Source organism: Apus apus, chromosome 7 (assembly GCF_020740795.1).
Source record: "Apus apus isolate bApuApu2 chromosome 7, bApuApu2.pri.cur, whole genome shotgun sequence".
NCBI classification, from domain to species: Eukaryota; Metazoa; Chordata; class Aves; order Apodiformes; family Apodidae; genus Apus; species Apus apus.
Window position 1 is genome coordinate 8470516 of NC_067288.1, and position 19355 is coordinate 8489870.

General features: G+C 38.9%; 2 protein-coding genes across 27 annotated transcripts in view; one reads left to right on the plus strand and one right to left on the minus strand.

The window, feature by feature from the left end:
* The window catches only part of ZBTB41 (zinc finger and BTB domain containing 41), a 91231-nt gene that overhangs the window by 21483 nt on the left and 50393 nt on the right, over nucleotides 1-19355 (minus strand). For 21 of the 26 annotated variants that reach the window (XM_051625298.1, XM_051625297.1, XM_051625290.1 and 18 more), the window contains 2 exons: nucleotides 12818-12971; nucleotides 9575-9614 (listed from right to left, as the gene is read on the minus strand). The gene's annotated coding sequence lies outside the window, so the exon portion shown is untranslated. The other 5 variants (XM_051625296.1, XM_051625287.1, XM_051625280.1 and 2 more) reach the window with 3 other exon arrangements.
* Nucleotides 13557-19355, plus strand: part of CRB1 (crumbs cell polarity complex component 1) — a 100195-nt gene continuing 94396 nt past the window's right edge. Inside the window, exons 1-2 of the mRNA XM_051625150.1 lie at nucleotides 13557-13754; nucleotides 13845-14031. Coding sequence (XP_051481110.1) covers nucleotides 13557-13754; nucleotides 13845-14031 — 385 coding nt within the window. The remainder of the gene's footprint in view (nucleotides 13755-13844; nucleotides 14032-19355) is intronic.

Sequence of the window (19355 nt, forward strand, 5' to 3'; positions counted from 1 at the left end):
CCATAAAAGCATCATTTAGCAGGTAGCTGGATACTTGGAGGTCACTGTTTCCCCTAGCAAGTATCTTCAGGTTGGAGGTAAAAGGCTACGTGCTTTATGAGTTTCCATGAGGGAAGCACATAAGGAAAATGCAGCTTGATGAGAACTATTTTGCCAGCAAGTATAACCGAGATAGGAAACTTCCATGGAACAGGCCTGAGATTTGCTTAGTTGTCACTGTACTGCAATGGGATTCAGGTGTTTTTTGGTCTGGCAATTACTAGATTCCCATATACCAGAATTTTCCATACCTGTTTCCTGACATGGAAAAATTACTGCAGGTATTTAACATACTTACCATCCTTACTTTTTGAGACTTTGTAATTCCACATACAGTTGGAAGATGCTTCAAATGCAGAAAGTTGAATTGCTAGTATTCTCAATTTTAAAAAGTGTAGTGCCTGTCCTTAGATGTAAATAAGTGAAGAATTATGGCCAAACAAGAGTATTCTGGGCATAATTTACTTCCATCAGCAGAATTCAGAGTTGACATCCATTCTCCCCACAAAGAAAGTACAAGCTGCACCTCTGCATTACAGCATGGACTTTGGGCCAGTCATAATTTTCTTCCCATTGACTTCAAGAAGTAAATTCAATGTATTTGACTGGGCCATTTGTTTCTCCTGGGTTTTGTTATTCTGTTTTGTTTTCCTCTAAATAACTACCTGATTTTTTATTAATTTGTTGCTGATACTATTCACACTGTGTTGAGTACTATATGATTTCTTGGCAGTCTACAAAGCATCTACATCTGTCCTAATTGCCAAAGCCTACAAGTTCAGCAGGTGTTTTGACTTAGCACAAGCCTAAGTAACACTTTTTCTCTTTTTGCTATTTTATGTTACATGAAGGATTTAGTTCAAAGAAAAATTACACAACGCTAAGTGATCCATTACCATGTCTGGCATTGAGACAATAATTATGCTCTGGAAACAAAATGTCCTTGAACTCTCAGCTGATTATGGTTCTTTCAGCATTAATTCTTTTATAGTTTAAGTGCTACAGGCAAAACTTAACTATATTAATCCTTCTTGTTCAATGTTTATTAATGCTAAATTTTCTTGCTAGTTAATAGAGTATCTGTCACCTAGATTAAAAAGCTGACTTTTACATTAATTAGAGACATCATCAATAAAAGAATAAGCACTTGCTCACCTCTGTGAGGCTCTACATAATTTGCAAATGCAGCTGTTTAGAGTTTTCTAATAAAATAGTGTATTTATTAATAAATATTATTGAATTGTCAGAAACTAAAAAGTGGCTTTGCACAGGAGGGTTCGGTGCTGGAGGAGGCACCTTGAAATACTTTTTCTGCAGCTCAAAATCTTTATGTCTGAGATACAGTGAAACTAGGTATTTGAATAAAATACAATTTAAATAATAAGCAGGTAAGGAATCAACTTTGATGTTAAGCACTTAACTGCCAACCAAACTAATAAAATTACATTTTAAAAACCAGCATGCAAGTTTTAAGACCTGGCTGAGTAATTTCAATTTATTCCAAATATATTCTTTAACAACTCTTCACTGTAGGTACCCTGTTATAAATCTAGCAATATAAGGATTCACATCCCCTTCTAAACAACTGCCTTCACTTTGGCCAGGACATTAATCTAAAGTGAATGTCTATCTCTCTAGGAATTTTGGAGCTCATTTGCCATAGGTTCATGGTGCATGACACTGCTGAAATATGACCCATGCTGTCATTCATCCTTTTTGGATCCCAGATGTGTCAGTGATGGGTGGGACCTAGGGAGGAACCCACAAAGCCTATACTTCCTCTAGTCTTGAGATTTTTCTGTATTTTATTGCCAGTCACCACATACACACAAATGTTTTAAATTAGGCGGTGAAGTGAAAGAGTTATAAGATTGTCTAGAGACTCCCAACAAATTTTCTAGCCAACAGTGCTGAATAAAGCCCATTGCTGGAACCATTGCCAAGAAATTCTTTCAAATAGGCCATGAAAAGACCACCCCGTCTCTCAATTCAAGTCTCTCTGGGGCACTAACCAACTGGAGGCTTGCTGTACTATTATGGATGTTTGACATGTGAATTCTGTGGATCAGGCTTCTCTTGTCTCCTCTCTAGAAGTGCAACAAGTAAAATGTGTAGAGAAGGAGATCAGACCCCTCCTACAGTGTCAGCCTGCTTCACTCCATCCGAGAAGCTAAGTGCAGGGAAGGGCAGGCACTGTACCTCTGCTCGAGCTGTGTTCTCTGAGCGTGCTGTCGGAGGGCATGGACTGAATAGCAATGATCTCAGCCGCTGCCGTCTTTTTCTGGGGGATTAATGCAGCGTGGATTTGACAGAGAGCTATGCAGCCATAGACCCCACCAAGCAGATTTCCTCCTGGAACTTAATTCCAGTGCAGCACCCAGGTGAAATTAGCAGGGGCCAGGAACAAGAAAGTCACTGCTGTCACAATAATACACAAGTTTTGTTAAGCCTGAACTCAGTACTGGGCTTTTTCTACAGGTAGATTCATAGATGTGCTGTGGTCCCTTTGCACTTTGAAAAAGATCCCAGCTGGGGAAGTCCTTGGGTAGAGAGAAAATGCCAGTGTGCATTCCTGCCAGTGCGGTCACCCATGCCTGCTTCATCTGATCCACTTGAGGTCAGCAGTCCAGGGGAAGGGAGAGTGAGAAGAAAGCTGAATTAAAGAAAATAACAGCAGAGGAAACACCTGGTCTTCCCCTTTGCTGATGCAAGTCTCAAGTGGTGTTACAAAACCACCATAGTTAAAACTATACCCCATGCCTGAAGCTGTGCAAAGAAGAAATGAGGATTTACATCAGTTTTCTGTTGGTTTGGACTGTGCTTTCAACAGAACAAATTAAACGTTTTGCAATAGCACACTACTACTACCAAAGAGGTATTTTCCTATAAGCAAGGCAAGAATTGGGAAGGTGATTTCTGTTATTAATTCAGATGGTGTATGTTACCATCTGAACTAAAACCAGACCAGCTTTGGGCATGTGGTCTCAAGAAGACTTAATGTGCCCAAAATAATTTTTATTTTTCCAGCCATATCAGCTTTATTAATTAAAAAGTATTGCCTCTCCTGATAAACCTTATCTTGTTTATAGACTCAGACCATCATGACTGCAACAATATTATCAAATTTCCAGTAAAACAAGCACAACCAGACTTTGCCATACATAATTAATCTTGACTCTCAAATACTCTTGTATTATGAAAACATAAAACATACAGGGTAAACTGCTTGAAAAGGTTTCTGTGTATCTTACATTGCTGCATTTCCACTGAACTGCACAGGAGACCTGCAAGCGCTCTTGAAGCCCCTTGTGTGCTGGGGCCCTATTACGATACAAGAGTTTCCATAATGAAGGGTAGCAGAGAGCTGATGTCACTGTCACTTTTTTCAGTCAACCAGAAACCAATTATCCCTGCCTGACAGGCCCAATTAAATCATTGGGTAGAAGGAAATGCCAGCTATCCTCCCCTAGAGTTAGGTAATTGGGGCTTTATCATGGCCAGACCTGCTGCTGTTTGCTGGGCCACAGGATACAAGTAAGAGCTTTTCTAGTCTCTTTCTCCATCCTTTCCATAGGCATTCATGGATTTTTACTCCTGGGAAAAGCTGTTGCACTTTGCATAAAAATGCTATTCTTTTACTATATTTTCTCTGTCATAATAGGAACCTGAAAGCCAAGTTCATAGAGAACATGAAGTTAGGAGTTCTGCTATGAAAGGCTTCAGGTGAAGGTTCTGGAGTGATTTATAGTTAAAATCTTAGGTCTTTTATCTGGTACTCTTGCAAGGATATAGAGGGTTTTAAACTCAAAACATTGTGAAACTTGAGAGTGTATTTGACATGATATTGGACTGATGCACTGAGGGCTGACTAGTTTACTGTATGGATTCAGCAGAGCTGAAGCAATGAGGCAGTGAGCGTGCCAAGAGTAAACTCTTGTTCAGGTTCACACTTAGTGGTGGCCTTCCAAGGTCTTAAGGAACACATTGCTTGTGATGACACAAGGAAGAGGCACTGAACTAGCTAGCTCATTTCAAATTACCAAGTTTAAAAACTTCTTTAATATTGTAAGCAGTCCAACTACATTAACACAAAGTTCCACATGAGCTAAATGCTCTGAATCTGTTTTCCATTCCATCTCATTCAGGCTATGGCACAATGCAACCAGATTATTTATGCCTGGACATAAATGCTTTTAACTACATCTGAAACAGAGCTATGTTGCTAGAGAGAGCCATCTCCTACATCTTTGCACAGTGCAGCTCTGTCACACTTCTCCCCATCCCATTGAACGACAATTCCTTTGCCAAGTCAGAAATGACCTTTGCAATACTTGCAGCTCCTCTGTGCTCTCAGAGCCAACTTGTGGCTGCTTGAGCTTGGATGAGACAGATGCTGTGGCTTTGGAGTCATACAGTCATGCACTTGCAGAACTCTTCCATTGCCCAGTAGAAAGCAGAATTTGGTGCACAGGTTAAGATACAACTATATACACATATAGAAATGTGTACAATGTGCTCAGTAATTTTTCTTTAAGAGAAAAAAACATTCACTATTGAAGTCATGTTTGGAAATAAAGGACAATGCATAGAAGTTTCTGAATAGGGTAAAACATTGGAAGGCTGATGACAGTATTTTGTTGGATGGTTAGCGCATGAAACTGATAAATTACCAGCAGTTTTTAAGCCTTTGTGTCCACGGATAATATCCACCATGTAATTATAAGAACAGTGAGAAGCAGTCAGGCAGGCCTACCTACCAAGTTGGTGTTTATTGAGGCTTTCCAGAGCTCTTCTCCTTCCCTTTGTGATGAACCTCCACATGGTTACAGTTGTCAGGCAATCAAAATTCAGCTAGAGAGGCTGGGTGCTTCCAGGTGGAGGAGGAGATTAAAGATGCAATTGTGTGCTCTCCTTAATCACTATCCATATAATTTGTAGATGCTATTTTTTTTTCAATTATACAGGTAAAGGTATGTATAATCTACAATACATTTTTTCCTCAAAGACACCAGGTTGTAAAAACAGAAGGATATTTTAGGGTTATATGAGCATTTTAATTGTTCATTTGTCTGAGCCAAATTTACATATTCTATGATGCACTGCCAGTTTACTTACAGTTAGGATGAAAGGCTGCAGTTATGAACTTACATTGCAAATCACTCTGCTCACTGCAAGAAAAAAATACTACATAATAAAAGTGCTATATCTATTTCTGAAGCATCCCTATAGTGTAAGTTGTAATTTCAGGACCCTCTTTTATTTTAGGTGACATTCATTATCGGATTTCTTTATTATATTTGAATAGTAATTACACCATTTTCCCAAGAAAATATAATTAGATTCTGATGTCAAGAGGCAAGTTACAAGTAAATTAATTATGCTTTGAGGCCACTATTAACCTGGAGCAAGACAAACTTGCTTCCAGTCAAATAAGCAGTAGTTAGAATAGCCATTGTGCAAGCAAACAGCACAGAAGAAAAACAGAATTAATTCTGGTTTGGTACTGATCTAATATGCATAAACAGCCAGCATAAAAAGCTTGTACAAGAAATCTCTACAGGAAAGTTATTTAAAAAAACAACGCATGCTAAACAAACAAAAAAACCCCCAACAACCCAAAACCAAAAAAAATGCAAAAGAAACAACAAAAAAACCCACAAAAACTCCCATAACAATTAAATGACAACTAAGTTAGTAAAATGTCTCTATAACTGCAATACCATGATAAGGTCATCCTGTAGTCATTCCAAAGTAAGAGTAACACTATGAAATAATCCTGTAACAACCACCTTGTAGCAATGAACTTCCCAAAGGAAAAAAAAAGTTAACAAAACCATCTTGTGCCTGGGGTGTCACTGGAGCTAAATCCATTTCAGTGAATGTCAGTACAACATTGTGATCGGGTGTACACATCTCTTTTGCGAGGTTAGTTATTATCCCAAGATTAATGTATTTCATTTGAGAAAGAAGGATGCTTTTCCAGTAAAGATAGCTGAGAGGGAGAATCAGGTCTTCAGTTAATTTTCCCTTATTAGGAAAAACTGAAAGAGCACCCTAACGCCTCTAAACAAAAAGCTAGTGGCTTTCCTTCTGGAGGAGTTACACTCATATCCTTTTCTGCAGTTGGCTTTTGTGCCTCAGGTCCGTTTGCTCACAGTAGAGCAGATTCCCTGATCTCAGCCACAATGGCCACGGGCACTCCCAGATCCGCTGGGGTTGGTGGTGAAAGGGCTGACACATGTTTGGATGCAGTTACATACTACAGATCCATAATTGCTTTTCCTCTAATGAGCATTTTTTAAATTCTGCTTACACTAGTGCATTTTATTAGAATCAAGAAAGGAGAATGCTTTCCTCTCCTCTGAAAATATTTTCTTGCCAAACTAAACCTCAGATTGAAATCTTTAATATTTGTTTATTACCTTTAAAATATTTGATACAAGAAGTGACTTGGATTAGTTGAAAGGTTGGTTGGAATAACCTTAATCTCGGTTTCAAAATTTTGAAACCACTTCAGAATTATTTTACTTGTTCAAAGGAAACAAAAAGTAGCAAGTAGGTTATACCTTTTAAAATTGTCAAAATGTTTTTTTTCCAGCAATTTAAAAATTTAAAAACCCCACAACACCACAAAAAACCACAAATTTCCCACCATCTTCCTCCTAAAAGGCTCCAAAAATTCCTGGCCAGCACCACTTCAAAGACTGGATGGTTAAGAGACCACCATCTAACTTAATATTCCTGCCCAGTTTTTGGAAAGTAGCTCTCACATTTGCAGTGGCAGTCCAAAACACTTGTGCTTCCTTTCTTTTTCATGATAAATGTGAGCAGATAAATTTGCCTCCTATTATTGCTAGAGAACGTCAAGTTTGCTTCAAGTTTGGCCAGATGCAAACATTTTTCTTCCAGTCTTGAATTACAAATGCAACACCTATTTTCAGAACTGGCACAGCTTCTGACACTTCAAAATATATGATCCCAGAGAACTGCCAAGTTGTTACAGAGTCATGTTAAGTGACCACAAACAGTGTGGTCTATTAGAGGAGTTATTTCCATAACCAGTAATGTAATGAACAGTTTGTACAGTAAGTTCTGAATCCCTAGCCTTCAGAAAATGTATGCCATTTCTTGACCAGTTAGCCAACTGTGATTACCATATCAAAATGAAATTTGGTGTAATTATTAACTTTGGGTTATTGGTTTCCCATTTTATTTAAAGAGAGTGTTATATTAGCACATTATATTAATCTGCTTCATTAAAATTATGCAGAAGTCTGACTTGCTGCTGCAGGAGTGGAGGAGGTCAAGGTTAAGATGGCTCGTGTTTGATCCATTCTTTAGTAGTCAGATGCTGCCAGAGACTGTTTATTTCATTCTGATTAATATTTTTTAAGAAATGAGTGAGCTGTACGAGCTGTGTCTTTAGACTACAGTTTATTTCTAACATTTAGCAGCATTCAGGGGTACATTTTCAAAAGAGCTCAGTGTTTGCTTTTCTTCAGGCATGTGAGTTCCCCTCGGTTAGCTGAGGACCTGAAGAAAAAGTCCTTCAAAAGTCCTGTGGGGATGTGGAGTTTCTCCTCATTCTGTCACACCAGTGTTTAGCTTCCTCAATTCTGAGCACAGCTAAAAGCTAAGAGGAAATCATACCCTGCTGGCATGAGGGGCCTCTGCAGCATGTACAGGCTTTCAGATGGTGGCTGCTGTGAGGACTTCTTGTTTGCTACTGGGAGTATGTGTTTTCCCATTGGTGCTTCTGTGTGAGACATTATAGTTAAGATACTGTAGATGCAGGTTCTGATAGCAAAATTCTATTTCTCTGGTTGTGGTAACTTAGAAGTTCTGGCTTAGAAACTCTTGTACTCCAGAAACTTCAGGTGTCCAGATTTTGGAAGTCGGAGTCCCACAAAACTGTTTGGTGAACATCACTGGTAAAGTACAAATCTGGGTGCTAAGACAAGACCTCTCAGGAGCTCCCCATGCACAACAATCATGTTCACCCAGGCTTTCACTGTATCAGAGAGGTACTATAAAAATGCCTTATTTTAATAAAAAAAAAAAAAAAAAAAAAAAAGAAAGAAAGAAAGAAAGAAAAGAAAAAGAAAAAAAAAGGTCTGAAAGACTTGATACCCAGAAAAATTGAAAACACTGTGTGAAATTCAGCCTATGCAAAGACCTCAGCATGTCCACATACAAAATTTAAGATGCAGTTCAACTGAATTCAGCAACAAACCACGTGGTGATGTAAGGGGCCCTCTGGATACTAACAGAATATAAATAAATTACACTAGTAATGTCCACTCTTTTTCCCTTTCACATCCAAAATGACGCTTAGAGATCAAGCTGTGCCATCTCCACCCAAAGGATATTTTCTTTTCCCTCACGTGGGAATGGTGACATCATGTCAACAAGTATGTTGTCTTCCCTGAGGCCAGTATAATGACAGTGATTAAAATAGGTGTGAAATATTCTGAATCAACACGAGTTTGGAAGCCAGAATATTTCATTTTTCCTTATGAACAATATAATTAAAACTGACAATGTTTCAGGATTTAGTAGAGAACTGTGGCCTTTAAGAAATGCATTGGCATTAAGATGAATGTTGTCCTAACCAATACTTAGCAGCAACTTGATATCCCTTTGGCACACTTACTGTTACCTATTGTTCCCATAACAGTATCTAATACTTCAGCAAAGAGGCCAAGATTTCCAGGAGGAATTTAGTACTTGCCAGGACCCACACTGAGACACTTCAGAGATGCCTGCAGGGAATTCTTAGTTTGCACTTTCTGGAAGTCACATCCTTCCACTGGAAACAGGCAAACCAAAGAGTTCTGAATTGTCAGATGCTTTTCAAAAATTTGTCTGAAACAGTCAATACAATGACTGGATAAATAAAAAAGAAAAAAATAGGGGATATTAGAGATCAGGACAAATTAAAAAGCTTCTCTATTTGCCTGTTACAAATATTACTTTTTGGTAAGTACTGTGTTTTGCATTTCCATTGCAAATTGCAGTACCTCAGAGTGATTTAGCACCGAAGACAAATGTCACTTGCCTTACCTGTGAGCACAGTGAGGCAAAGCTGGGGAAAGGGTTGGTTTCCTGGCCCTTAGCCCACTGCCTGGCCTATGAAACCAGGTAGGTTGCCAGCTCTCTCTATTTTTAAAGATGAGAATTCAAACAACAGTTTTAGAACCATCTCCTCCTTCCTGGCCTCTCCATGCAACTGTAATTATTATCCTTCCCTGTCCTTGGGACAGTCACAGTATTTTCAAAAAGTACAATATAGTGTGTGTTAAAATAAAGCAACCTTGATTACTAATCCTGCTTCTTGCTTTTTCTCCTCCTCTACAGTGTCTCCCACTGGAGTTTTTGGGTCTGAATTCCTTCTGAAACCACTTAGTATTGATCAGGTGAAATGAGGCTATATACTAACTTAAATCTTTTCCAAATACCTTTGAAACTGTTCCTTGTCTGTACAACTATCTCCTCTGAAACAGATGAATTTTTAAAATTTAATTGCAATACTTACTGTTTTAGGACTTTTGGTTTGTTGTATGAGTTCTCTCGCTCTGGAAGAAAATAAAAAAAGACAATTAGAAGAAGATTTTTAAGTCTCTTAACAGGTCTACTCTGCTGAAGTGGAAAGCATAGAGGTAGAAACAAAATTTACAATCCATTTAGCATTTAACGTATCAGTGCTTTTCTAAAAACACTATTTGCCTCATTTTGTCAAGCATTCCTGTAACCTTGACACTCACAGCATGATTACTGGTACAGGCAGAAACTTCCTGATTAGACGGTTCATTGGCAGCAGGGAATAGAATTCTAATTGCAAAATTTCATCTGCATTGACAAGGCCTGACCTAGCATTCATCTGACAGTGGAATTGCTTCCCTGGTGGTATCAGCCACACACAATACAATAAAAGCATGTTATTTCTCAAAAATTCATCAAAGATGAGGATTAGTGAATCACACCCTACTGAGTTCTGCAGGTCCCAGGAGAATTCTGTCATACCTCACAGAGCCATTTGTTTTGCCCACCTAAGTGTAAAATACTAAGGACAGACTTCATATGAAAAACCAAACAGCTTAAACCCCTAGGCAATATTATCTTTAGCTCAAGTCACTCTCCTATGAAATCACTCACCTGCTAACCAGTGTTTTAATTGCCAGTGAACAAAAAGTATTTAATAAAACTTCAGGTTAATCAGCAACGGGCACTTTGTTAACTCACATCTTTCACTCTCAAGGAGATTTTACACTTTATATGAATTAGTTAACTGTTCTACTTTCTGCCCATTTTGTAGTTTAGATTAAAACTGCCATAACATTTTACATACTGGAAAAGAAGTACCAATTACTTAAGAAAATCACCTATTAATGTATTTGACCCAGAAGGCACAGGATGGCATCAATAAAAATCACACTTCAAATTGGAACAGTCAGAAAAAAAAAAACATGCCTAGCAGTGAGATGCTGAAGGTACACAACTAGTTAGTACTGCTGTCATCTGAAGTTTGAAAACAGTGCTTGTATCAGAGAACAAAATATGTTACATAATGAAGCTTGTTGGTCAGAGATGCAGTAAAATATTCTAGAAGACATGACACTGACTAGTGTAGTCTGATGGCATACCACAGTGTAATTATTGCAAAGAAGCAATCAGAACAGAAAAAGGCAGCATTTAAGTGAAAGAAAATGGCAAAACAAACCCTTTTTTCCCTGAGAAGATGGCATAGCCTCAGACTTAAATGACTGTAGAATCTCATCACAGCCAAGCTGTGCTGAGAAAGGATGGAAAATACATTCAGAAGTTGTGTTTCACTGTGAACAAACCATGTTCATGAAGTACCAGTGCTGCAGAAATTCAAATCCTCTCCTATAGGCCACTTCAAGGAATGAGGCAGTGATAAGTTAATTTAGTTTGTTTCCCATTAAATTCTGGGATAATAGCTCATGAAGAAGAAAAACATCTGAAATAGGCATTGAGAAACACACAGCTAAGTTTCAAACAGGTTGAAAAAAGCAGCTCTTTTGGCTATGCTGAAAGCAAGTACATTTTAATAACTATTCAGAAGACCTAGGATTTGTTTATACACTTGCTACATGGCTTGTAATAACCAGAGTTACTTGGCAGATATTTAATTCAAATGTCAATGTATGTTTGCCCACTGTAGGTATGTTCTCAGATCAGTGGCATATCTTCATGTCTGAGGACTGCTAAGTTTGCTTGGAGCACAGATTTCACATATTTGTGTAACTTTCTGAAAAACATCCAGATTTAATAGATGCAACTACTTCCATGCAGTGCTTACTATATATTCCTGTGACTTGAAAAGTTAATATTTTCTTAGAATTTTGGCTATTTATTTCTGGATATTTGAAGGATTTATTTTTTTAAATTGACTAGTATATTGAATCTGTAGATCTTCAGACCAAATATATGCCAACAATTGCTGGAAGTATGCTTTCTTCCTTAAACTTCTAGATTAGTACAGTGTTTCCTTAGTAAAGGTGAAATTAATTTAATCAGCAATTACATCCACCACACCATAGCAAATTCCTGTTAATGGAGAATAATTCCACACACACACAAAAAAAAAAAGGTTCAAAATTATAACAGAAAATGTTGTTCTTCTCAGTAAGTTATATAGTAAGAAACTTAAATGATAATGCACTTAAAACAGATAACCAGCTCTGAGCTCAACTATGTAATTTAGGTCAAATGAAGAATTTCCAGGCAGTAGAATAGTATTTTCATGTTCATGTTGTAATGCTTATATATTTTACTAGATAATTTCAAATGGAAATTAAATAGACAGATGGCAAGAAGAGGAAAACATCCAAACATCTGTAAATGTATAAAACCAAGAGGATGACTAAAAGAGAAAGAGCTGAAAAATTCAATTAGCCATTTAATTATATTTATAGTTATCTAAGTACTTTTCCCTAGAAACCCAGTTTGTCATACTACTCAGAACATTTGACCAGGAAATCCAGCCAGAGTTGCTATCAGAGAGACCAGGACTCTTTGAAGCCTCTTGAAAAGCCACAAGTGGAGGAGCATGGGGGCTCAGAGGAGCTGGAGGCTCCCAGGTCAGGACCCTGCTGGTGAAAAGGTGGAGGGTGGCTGAGAAGCAGAGGCCATGTAGGTGCTGGGGCCAGGAGGAGCAAAAGAGCATCTGAAAAGATGTGCCACATGGTTATCAGTGGATGGGTGGCAGTTGCACATGAATGAGATGTGAAAGAAGGTAAGGCCTTGCAGCAGGACAAATTTTAAAATTATTCAGTTTACCAAGCTGAAAGTGCGGATGTGAAAACACCCATTATAAACAGCTTTCTTAAATTCATGTTGGCATCAACAGTCTGCTCCTGACTCACCTGATGCCTTAAATAGATGCTTGACTTTAAGCCTGCGCTTAGTTCAGTTAAGTGTACATGGAAAGTTAGGCACATTACCAAACTGGAGATTAAGGTTCCACTGGACTGGGAAGGAGAAAAAAATACTATTAAATTTATTATATATTATCTGTTTTATAATAGTGTAACATAGCAAAACAGATTTTTCAGGGTTGTTCCTGAGCTTGAAAATGCCTGGTCTCTGCACTGTGGCAAGGAGAACATGTGCAGAACACCGAGGGCCAAGGGCCAGAAAGGCTGCTAGAAGTGAGAATGGTGGAAATGCGTGATTCACCACCAAGCAGGCAGCTCAGCTCTTGGCCTCAGAGCCTGAATGATGCTACAGCAATCACTGTTATGCTATAGCTTACCCAGAGTAAACACACCAACTTCATGTGCCAGGGTTTGTGAGGTGCCAGAAGGCCAAAGGTTGTACTGGTGTTGTAGTTTCTAATCGTGGCTGCTGAGGCTGTGACTGTCTTCCTTCTCTTTCCTTTCTGCTAGCCCAGGCCAAGGCTTTAGTATCTGTGAACAAGTTGTAATCAATGGATGAGGCATTAGACACTGAGACACCTTTGGGCAGGAACAGTCAGGGCCTGTGTCGTGCAGCAGTGAAGAGCCACAGTGCTGTACTGCCCTGGCAGCTGGGCAGGGCTCTGCTGAGCACGGGCAGACTCAGTGCACTTGCACCAGCTGCAGTTGCCTAAAGCCAGAGCTGGCTAGAAAAAAATGGAGTCTGACCTCTGCCCCCATCCATGTCCTCCCCTGAATGTGTAAGTGACAGGTTCCTCTGTGAGCAGTTCAGAATTACAACACAACCTGATGAAGCTCAGAGGACCTGTCTCAGCTCCCAAATGTTATGCTGCTTAGTGACAGCAGAAGCATTTAAATGCAGTGTAAACAGTAACAACAAAAACAAAACAAAAGACTGTGGAAGAGAACAGGCTAACATCTAACTACAAAAAAGACTGAGAATGGGGATCTTGCATCTTTTCACTTCATGTGCTAATGAGGTAAGATTAAAAAAAAAATATGCGGCAGGCAGAACGTGCTCGTTAGCTGACTTTATGCAATAAGCATGAAGTGTTTATACTCTCGGAGGTTTAGAAGATGACGGGTGATGCCCCGAGAGGGCTCGGCAGAGCCTGCCCCTCACCAGAGCCTGCCCCTCACCAGAGCCTGCCCCTCACCTGGGCGCGGGGCCGGGCAGAGCGCGGCGCTGGCGCTGCCGCAGCAGCCGGGAAAGACTCCGGTCCAGCTCGCAGGCTGATCTGCGCCAGGTTTGAAAAATCACTCGGACCTGCCAAAGTAAAACCTTAACAACTGCCTTTTGAATCAAAAGTCTGTAGGTCTGCAGCGAACAGGCTGATGAGGGGCACGGGCAAAGATGGCTCGTAGGGGTCCGGGTGCCTGGGGTGTTACCTCAGTTTCAGAGCTGAGGAGAAAGCCGTGAGGCTCAGCACCAGCCCTCTGGACAACAGACAGCTCGGCGGAGGATGTACTACCAAGATGAATATGGCTCATTCAAGAATTAACTCTCTGCTCCTCTTCTACCTCAGTTTTTTGCTGCTCCTCCATTTAAAAAGTAAGATTTGCACTTTTTCTTATTGATCTGACATGTCCTCTGGGTAGATGGCTAGACGTGCTCTCCTAGCAGAAAGCTTGTGTTGTCAAAAGGCTTTAAAAATTTGATGGAGATGCCAAAATGATTTGGTCCATGAAACTAAGTTGTATGTATGAGCTCACAGCATGATAGCTTTCCTAATCTTCATGGTTAAACTTTTATTTATTTTTTTTTTTAAGGAAAAGTGAAGGCATGTGTAATACCATCCTTTGGGTATTGAAAGTTCAGCAACAAAATGTTCTGTTAAAACTGTACCTATACTTTCAAGTCTGTGTTTTGATACTGCTACTCTTTGATTAAAATCGAGACTAATTCATGCTTTGCTAATCCTGTTTGTTATGCATTGTTTGTTATGCATGTTATGTAGCACCCATTGCTTTATTATATAAGCATTTTTAATTACAACCTCTAGAGGAATCATTTATTAAACAACTGTGATATATTTGGTGTTCTAAATATCTCCATTAGGAGAAAGTAAAAAAGTCCAACTGTTTCTATAGAGAAATATAGTCAGCAAACTTCCACATAAACAGAAGTGTGCAAAATATTGGAAGTCACAATGGGTTTCCTTGCTAATTTTGTCAGATGGTTGAGAGTAAATAGGAGCCAAGAAGGCTAAATGGCCTCAGCTGGTGAGGCTGATATATGTTTATGAAAAGCAGTAGCTCTTGGACATGTTTAAAATGAAGACAGGCAGGATGTATGTCTGTCTGAGGAGCCTGTTTGATTTGTGTCTGTTGAATGTGAATCACAAGAAGACAAAGCTTTGAGCAGCTGCCATTGAACAAGAAGACTTGGCATTAGTGTACAATGTTGTGTAATCTGGGTCACCTTCTGTTGCTGCATCACTCAAATTGTTACTTGGACAGTTTACAGCCCAACATAAATTAAAGACTGAAATGCAAACAGATGCAGTTGGATCAACCAATACTGAAAAACATACAACAAACCACAAAACAACCACCACAGGAAAAAATACAGAATGCCACAGAAACAAGTTTTTGTCCTAGTAGTTTTCTTCCTTGGGAATGTACTGATGTGAACCAGGGAAGCCAAAATGTTATTTCTAAGTTAACTCACAACAAGACATATCCTGGGAAAAAAAATAATTAAAAAAAAAAAAAAAAGAAAAGAAAAGAAAAGAGAGAGAGACAATGAATCTTTCACTTTCAAAAAACAATTTTAAAGTCCATATACCCTAGGATGAACACCCAGAAACCCTCAGAGGCTGCTATCTAGTTTTAAAAAAAGTAAAAGGAAATGCGTTAGTTAAGAAAATTTCATTTTTTCACGATGCAGGCAAATTAGAACAAAATATAAAAGCTTTGGGAAAGGTAATAAAAAGTTAAGTGCTTGTAAAATTTCAAAGGTCACATTAAAATCATCATACACAAAGAATCATTGCTAGAGTGTAAACAAGAAAGACGTCCCCGAAGAATCGGTTCAAAATGGAAGTTAAACACAAGTTGTGGCTTTGACCTTGGGTGTGCTCTGCTCAATGCAGGATGCCAAAGGAGGGAAAGTAGTTGTATGTTATTTTGTGCCTTTTATGTTGCCGAGTTGGCTGGGGTGACATTTCAGATGTGGCATAAGTTTTTGCTGGGTTATGGCCATATGGACAGTCTCAGGCAAGAGGCTTTTCAGTCTGGGGGTTCATTCCTCCTGAGGTGGATTTGTGGCTGTTGCAAACTGATGTGACACAAATTGATAAACCAGGATGGAGCAGCAACAATGAGAGCCAGAATTAGGCTCAGGAGCATATCTCTGCCTGTTGGTGCAATGTACTTAATGATCGTGACAGGTAGATTCTTTTGAGAGAGTTTGTACGCCTTTTGAAACTGCTAACAATTCATGTTAATAAAAACATAACTGTGAACAGATAAAATAGAAACAGAAGCTGAAGAATTGACTGCTGTTACTTCCCTACTTAAAAATTAAAGCTGAAAAAGACCAAGATGGAAAAGTTGAGGATAAAACAGAACAGAGATAGTTGCTGATATTTGTAGAAGTTGTATCAGCCATTGTATTTTTAAAATAATTTTCCTGCACTTATCTTCCCCCAAAGGATTGTAATCTTAGGTCCTGCTTAAAGTCTCCCTTAAAAATATTTATTCAAAATGTCTTGGGAAATAAGTACTATTTAGCCAGCAAGTCTTCCTAAAAACATAACTTTTCATCAGCGCATCCTGAGGTGAACAGAAATACATACATTGAGAAGTATGTCTGTACGGACAGTAGGTAAATAGTAGTATAAAAGAATGTAGTCCTGTCACTTGGGGTTCCTTTTCAATCCCCAAAAGAAGTAAAAATGGTATTTTACATTTATTGTCACTGCAAAGAACACCAAATTGTACAGTGATGGGGATTTCAAATTGTAAATCACAACCTTCCTGCAATTTTTTTTTTTTTTTTAATTTCAGTTGGATAAGATGCTTTTGGAAAGACCACTTGTAATTAATTTATTTTACTGGAGCCCCAATTGATATGTGATGCTGTCAGGTGCAACACCTGTACAAATACAAACATGGGTGCTCAGAAATACATACAGGTTGGTGCTGCCACATCCCTGCAGCGGAGGGTGCTGCTGGGGAAAGTGTGGGAGTGGTACCCTCACCCAGGGACAGGCTTCCTCTGCTGGCAGGCAACATTTATCTAACTCACAGCCTCTCTTCTTGACACCACCACAGAGATCATCACCACAACTATGCTATAACTCAGTAAGCCTGTGGAAAGGTCTGGGCAAATTGTTAGAATCTAGCCCCAGATTCGTGTGTTACATATCTCCTGGGGCTCTGCAAAACACATTCCCCAGGCTGTTTCCTTCCCACATTGGGTTACTGATGGAGCTATGAATCTCTTAAAAGAAAACTGTATCTTTTCTTAATTATCCTGTGCCTCTTTGTTGAAAATTCTGTTTTGGCTAACACTGGTAAACTTTATTTTGTTGGGCTAAAACTAAATCAGATAAAATATTCTAATTATCTTTCCATTGTCATTGCTCTTTATATACCAAAGAGTTTCGCCAACACATAGGTGCTCAGCGTATATCTTTTTTATAATTCCCTCCTTTTTTTTCTTTTACAATCTCCAAAACACAAAACATGAATACATCAGACCACACAGGACCCAATATTTTTGCCTAGGGATTCTCTATAAACAGAGAGAGACTGAGAGAGTTTGAACCTTTGTCTAAAATTGCAATCATATGAGTATGTTAAGTGTTCTTCCCCATTCCCTCAATGTGAAGATAGTGCTACAGATCTACAAATTTATGCCTTGTGTCCATGCTTATGAGCCCTCAATATAAATTGGTTTTATGCAGTGTTTTGTGGATATAATTGGTGGAAACAAAATACTCCAAATGAACTACTTGCAGAAAATGAATGTGGGATGCATCCAGAGACTGTCAGCTCTGTACGAGGAGGGCCCATGAATCATTACGTACAGTAGTTGACAGGAGGCATGTCCCAAATCCAAAAGAACATTGATAACTAATTGCTGCTATATTATTCTCTAGCAGGAGTTGTCAGCCTGTAACTCTGAGCAGAGAGTTACTTAAGAAACAGAGGAAGATAAATTATGATAAAAACAGGGATATTTAGGCATTGATTTTGGAGTGATTCTGCCTGAGGTTAAGTGCAAGTTCAAAATTGTTGTTGTTTTTTTAAAATAAACTTTACAATGTATTACCTATCACTGATGCATAATTATATCTTTCCCTTTTGACAAAAATTCAGAAAAAAAAATCAAAGCTATTTTCCTCCATTTTAATGACTTCATGACCTTTCAGCAGAGCTGAAAGCAGAGCAGAGTGTTACTTCATAACAGTTCCCCCAAAAGTTCATAAACTAAGAATGGATTTTAATTTGGGATTACTGTTAGTGTAAGTAAGATATTTGAGCTTTACTTGCACCCCTTTTCTGCCCTTCTGAGATGATGGCACTATGCAATTTTTCCCCATGGACAAGATCTTTTAATTTCCTACAACTATTCCCATTACTCCCACAGTTTTCAATTACTGCTTAATTTCTGTGTTAGGAATAAAGCTCTACTTATAAAGAGATATGTAGTTTTGCTCATACTGCTCATTCCTGGTGCACACTCAGATGATGCTAGGAGCTTTCCAGCATGGTATTGTTAGGCTGCACATTTGATGAGTTGGTAGCAGACTCAGCCCTTCCACAGAGCCTCATTAGCCCGTGGTGGCGCGCAGGGCCTGTCAGAGCTGCAATCAGCAACATCTGACATGGACACCAGGAGCCCTGCAGCTTTCCCTCTGTCCTCACTGTCAGACTTTGCATCTATATCATCTCCAAAATAAAATATCTTTCAGATGTTTGCCATCAGCTTCAGTGAGTTTAAAGCAACAGCTGCTTGACCCAGTTGTAAGGGTGTTTGGGTTTTGTTTTGTTTTTTTTTTCCTTTTCATTTATCTGTTTTATTATGGATAACATCTCCATCTCTGGAATAAATACAAAAAAAATTCTGGGAATGTAAAGTAGTAACCTTATAATTTTTGAAAAAGGAAGATGGACCCATATTCATAAAAGTGACATTAGGAACAACCCAACCACACCTGTATTTGTGCCTTTCAATTCAAATTTTTACAAGGCATCCTTAAGGTGCTACATGTACCATGGCAAGAGCAGAGCAAGACTGCCAGGTTACAGGCAACTGCTCTGCTGTGTGCTTTGTAAAATGGGAACTGTCAACCCTGAGAACCTCTGGGGGGCAAACATTTCCCCATGTCCTGTATCAGTCATTCAGAAATGACAATGCAAGAAATCAGCATCTTTGAAAATTTAGCTCTCAAGTGACATTAATTTTGGCAATACAGGATTAACCACTGAGTAATGTATTCACTGTCAGGGAACAGAAAAGGAATTCTGTAGCAAGGACAATGATCAATCTCTATAAGCGGGTGTTGGATGTGACTAATGACCTATTAGGAAAGAGTCTGATGGGAAAGAAAGGAGGTTGGACAACAGTGTTTATCACTCATGCTCAACCAGCAGCACAGACCTTGCATGAATCTTGAAATATTGATATATTGTGCAGCAGCAGTGATAATGTACCGGAGAAACTGATGCTGGAGTATTAAAGCATGTCATATAAGCAGAGGACATAAGCCTAGTCTTTTACTACATGCATAAACCATTCAAAAGTATCTCCACCCAAATTTTACATCTGTATCTATCTACATGTGGTTTTTTTCCCCATGTTACTTTTGATGAATATAGGACACCTGGGGAGTCCTGTCCCAGTGCAACTCTACACCTTTTCCT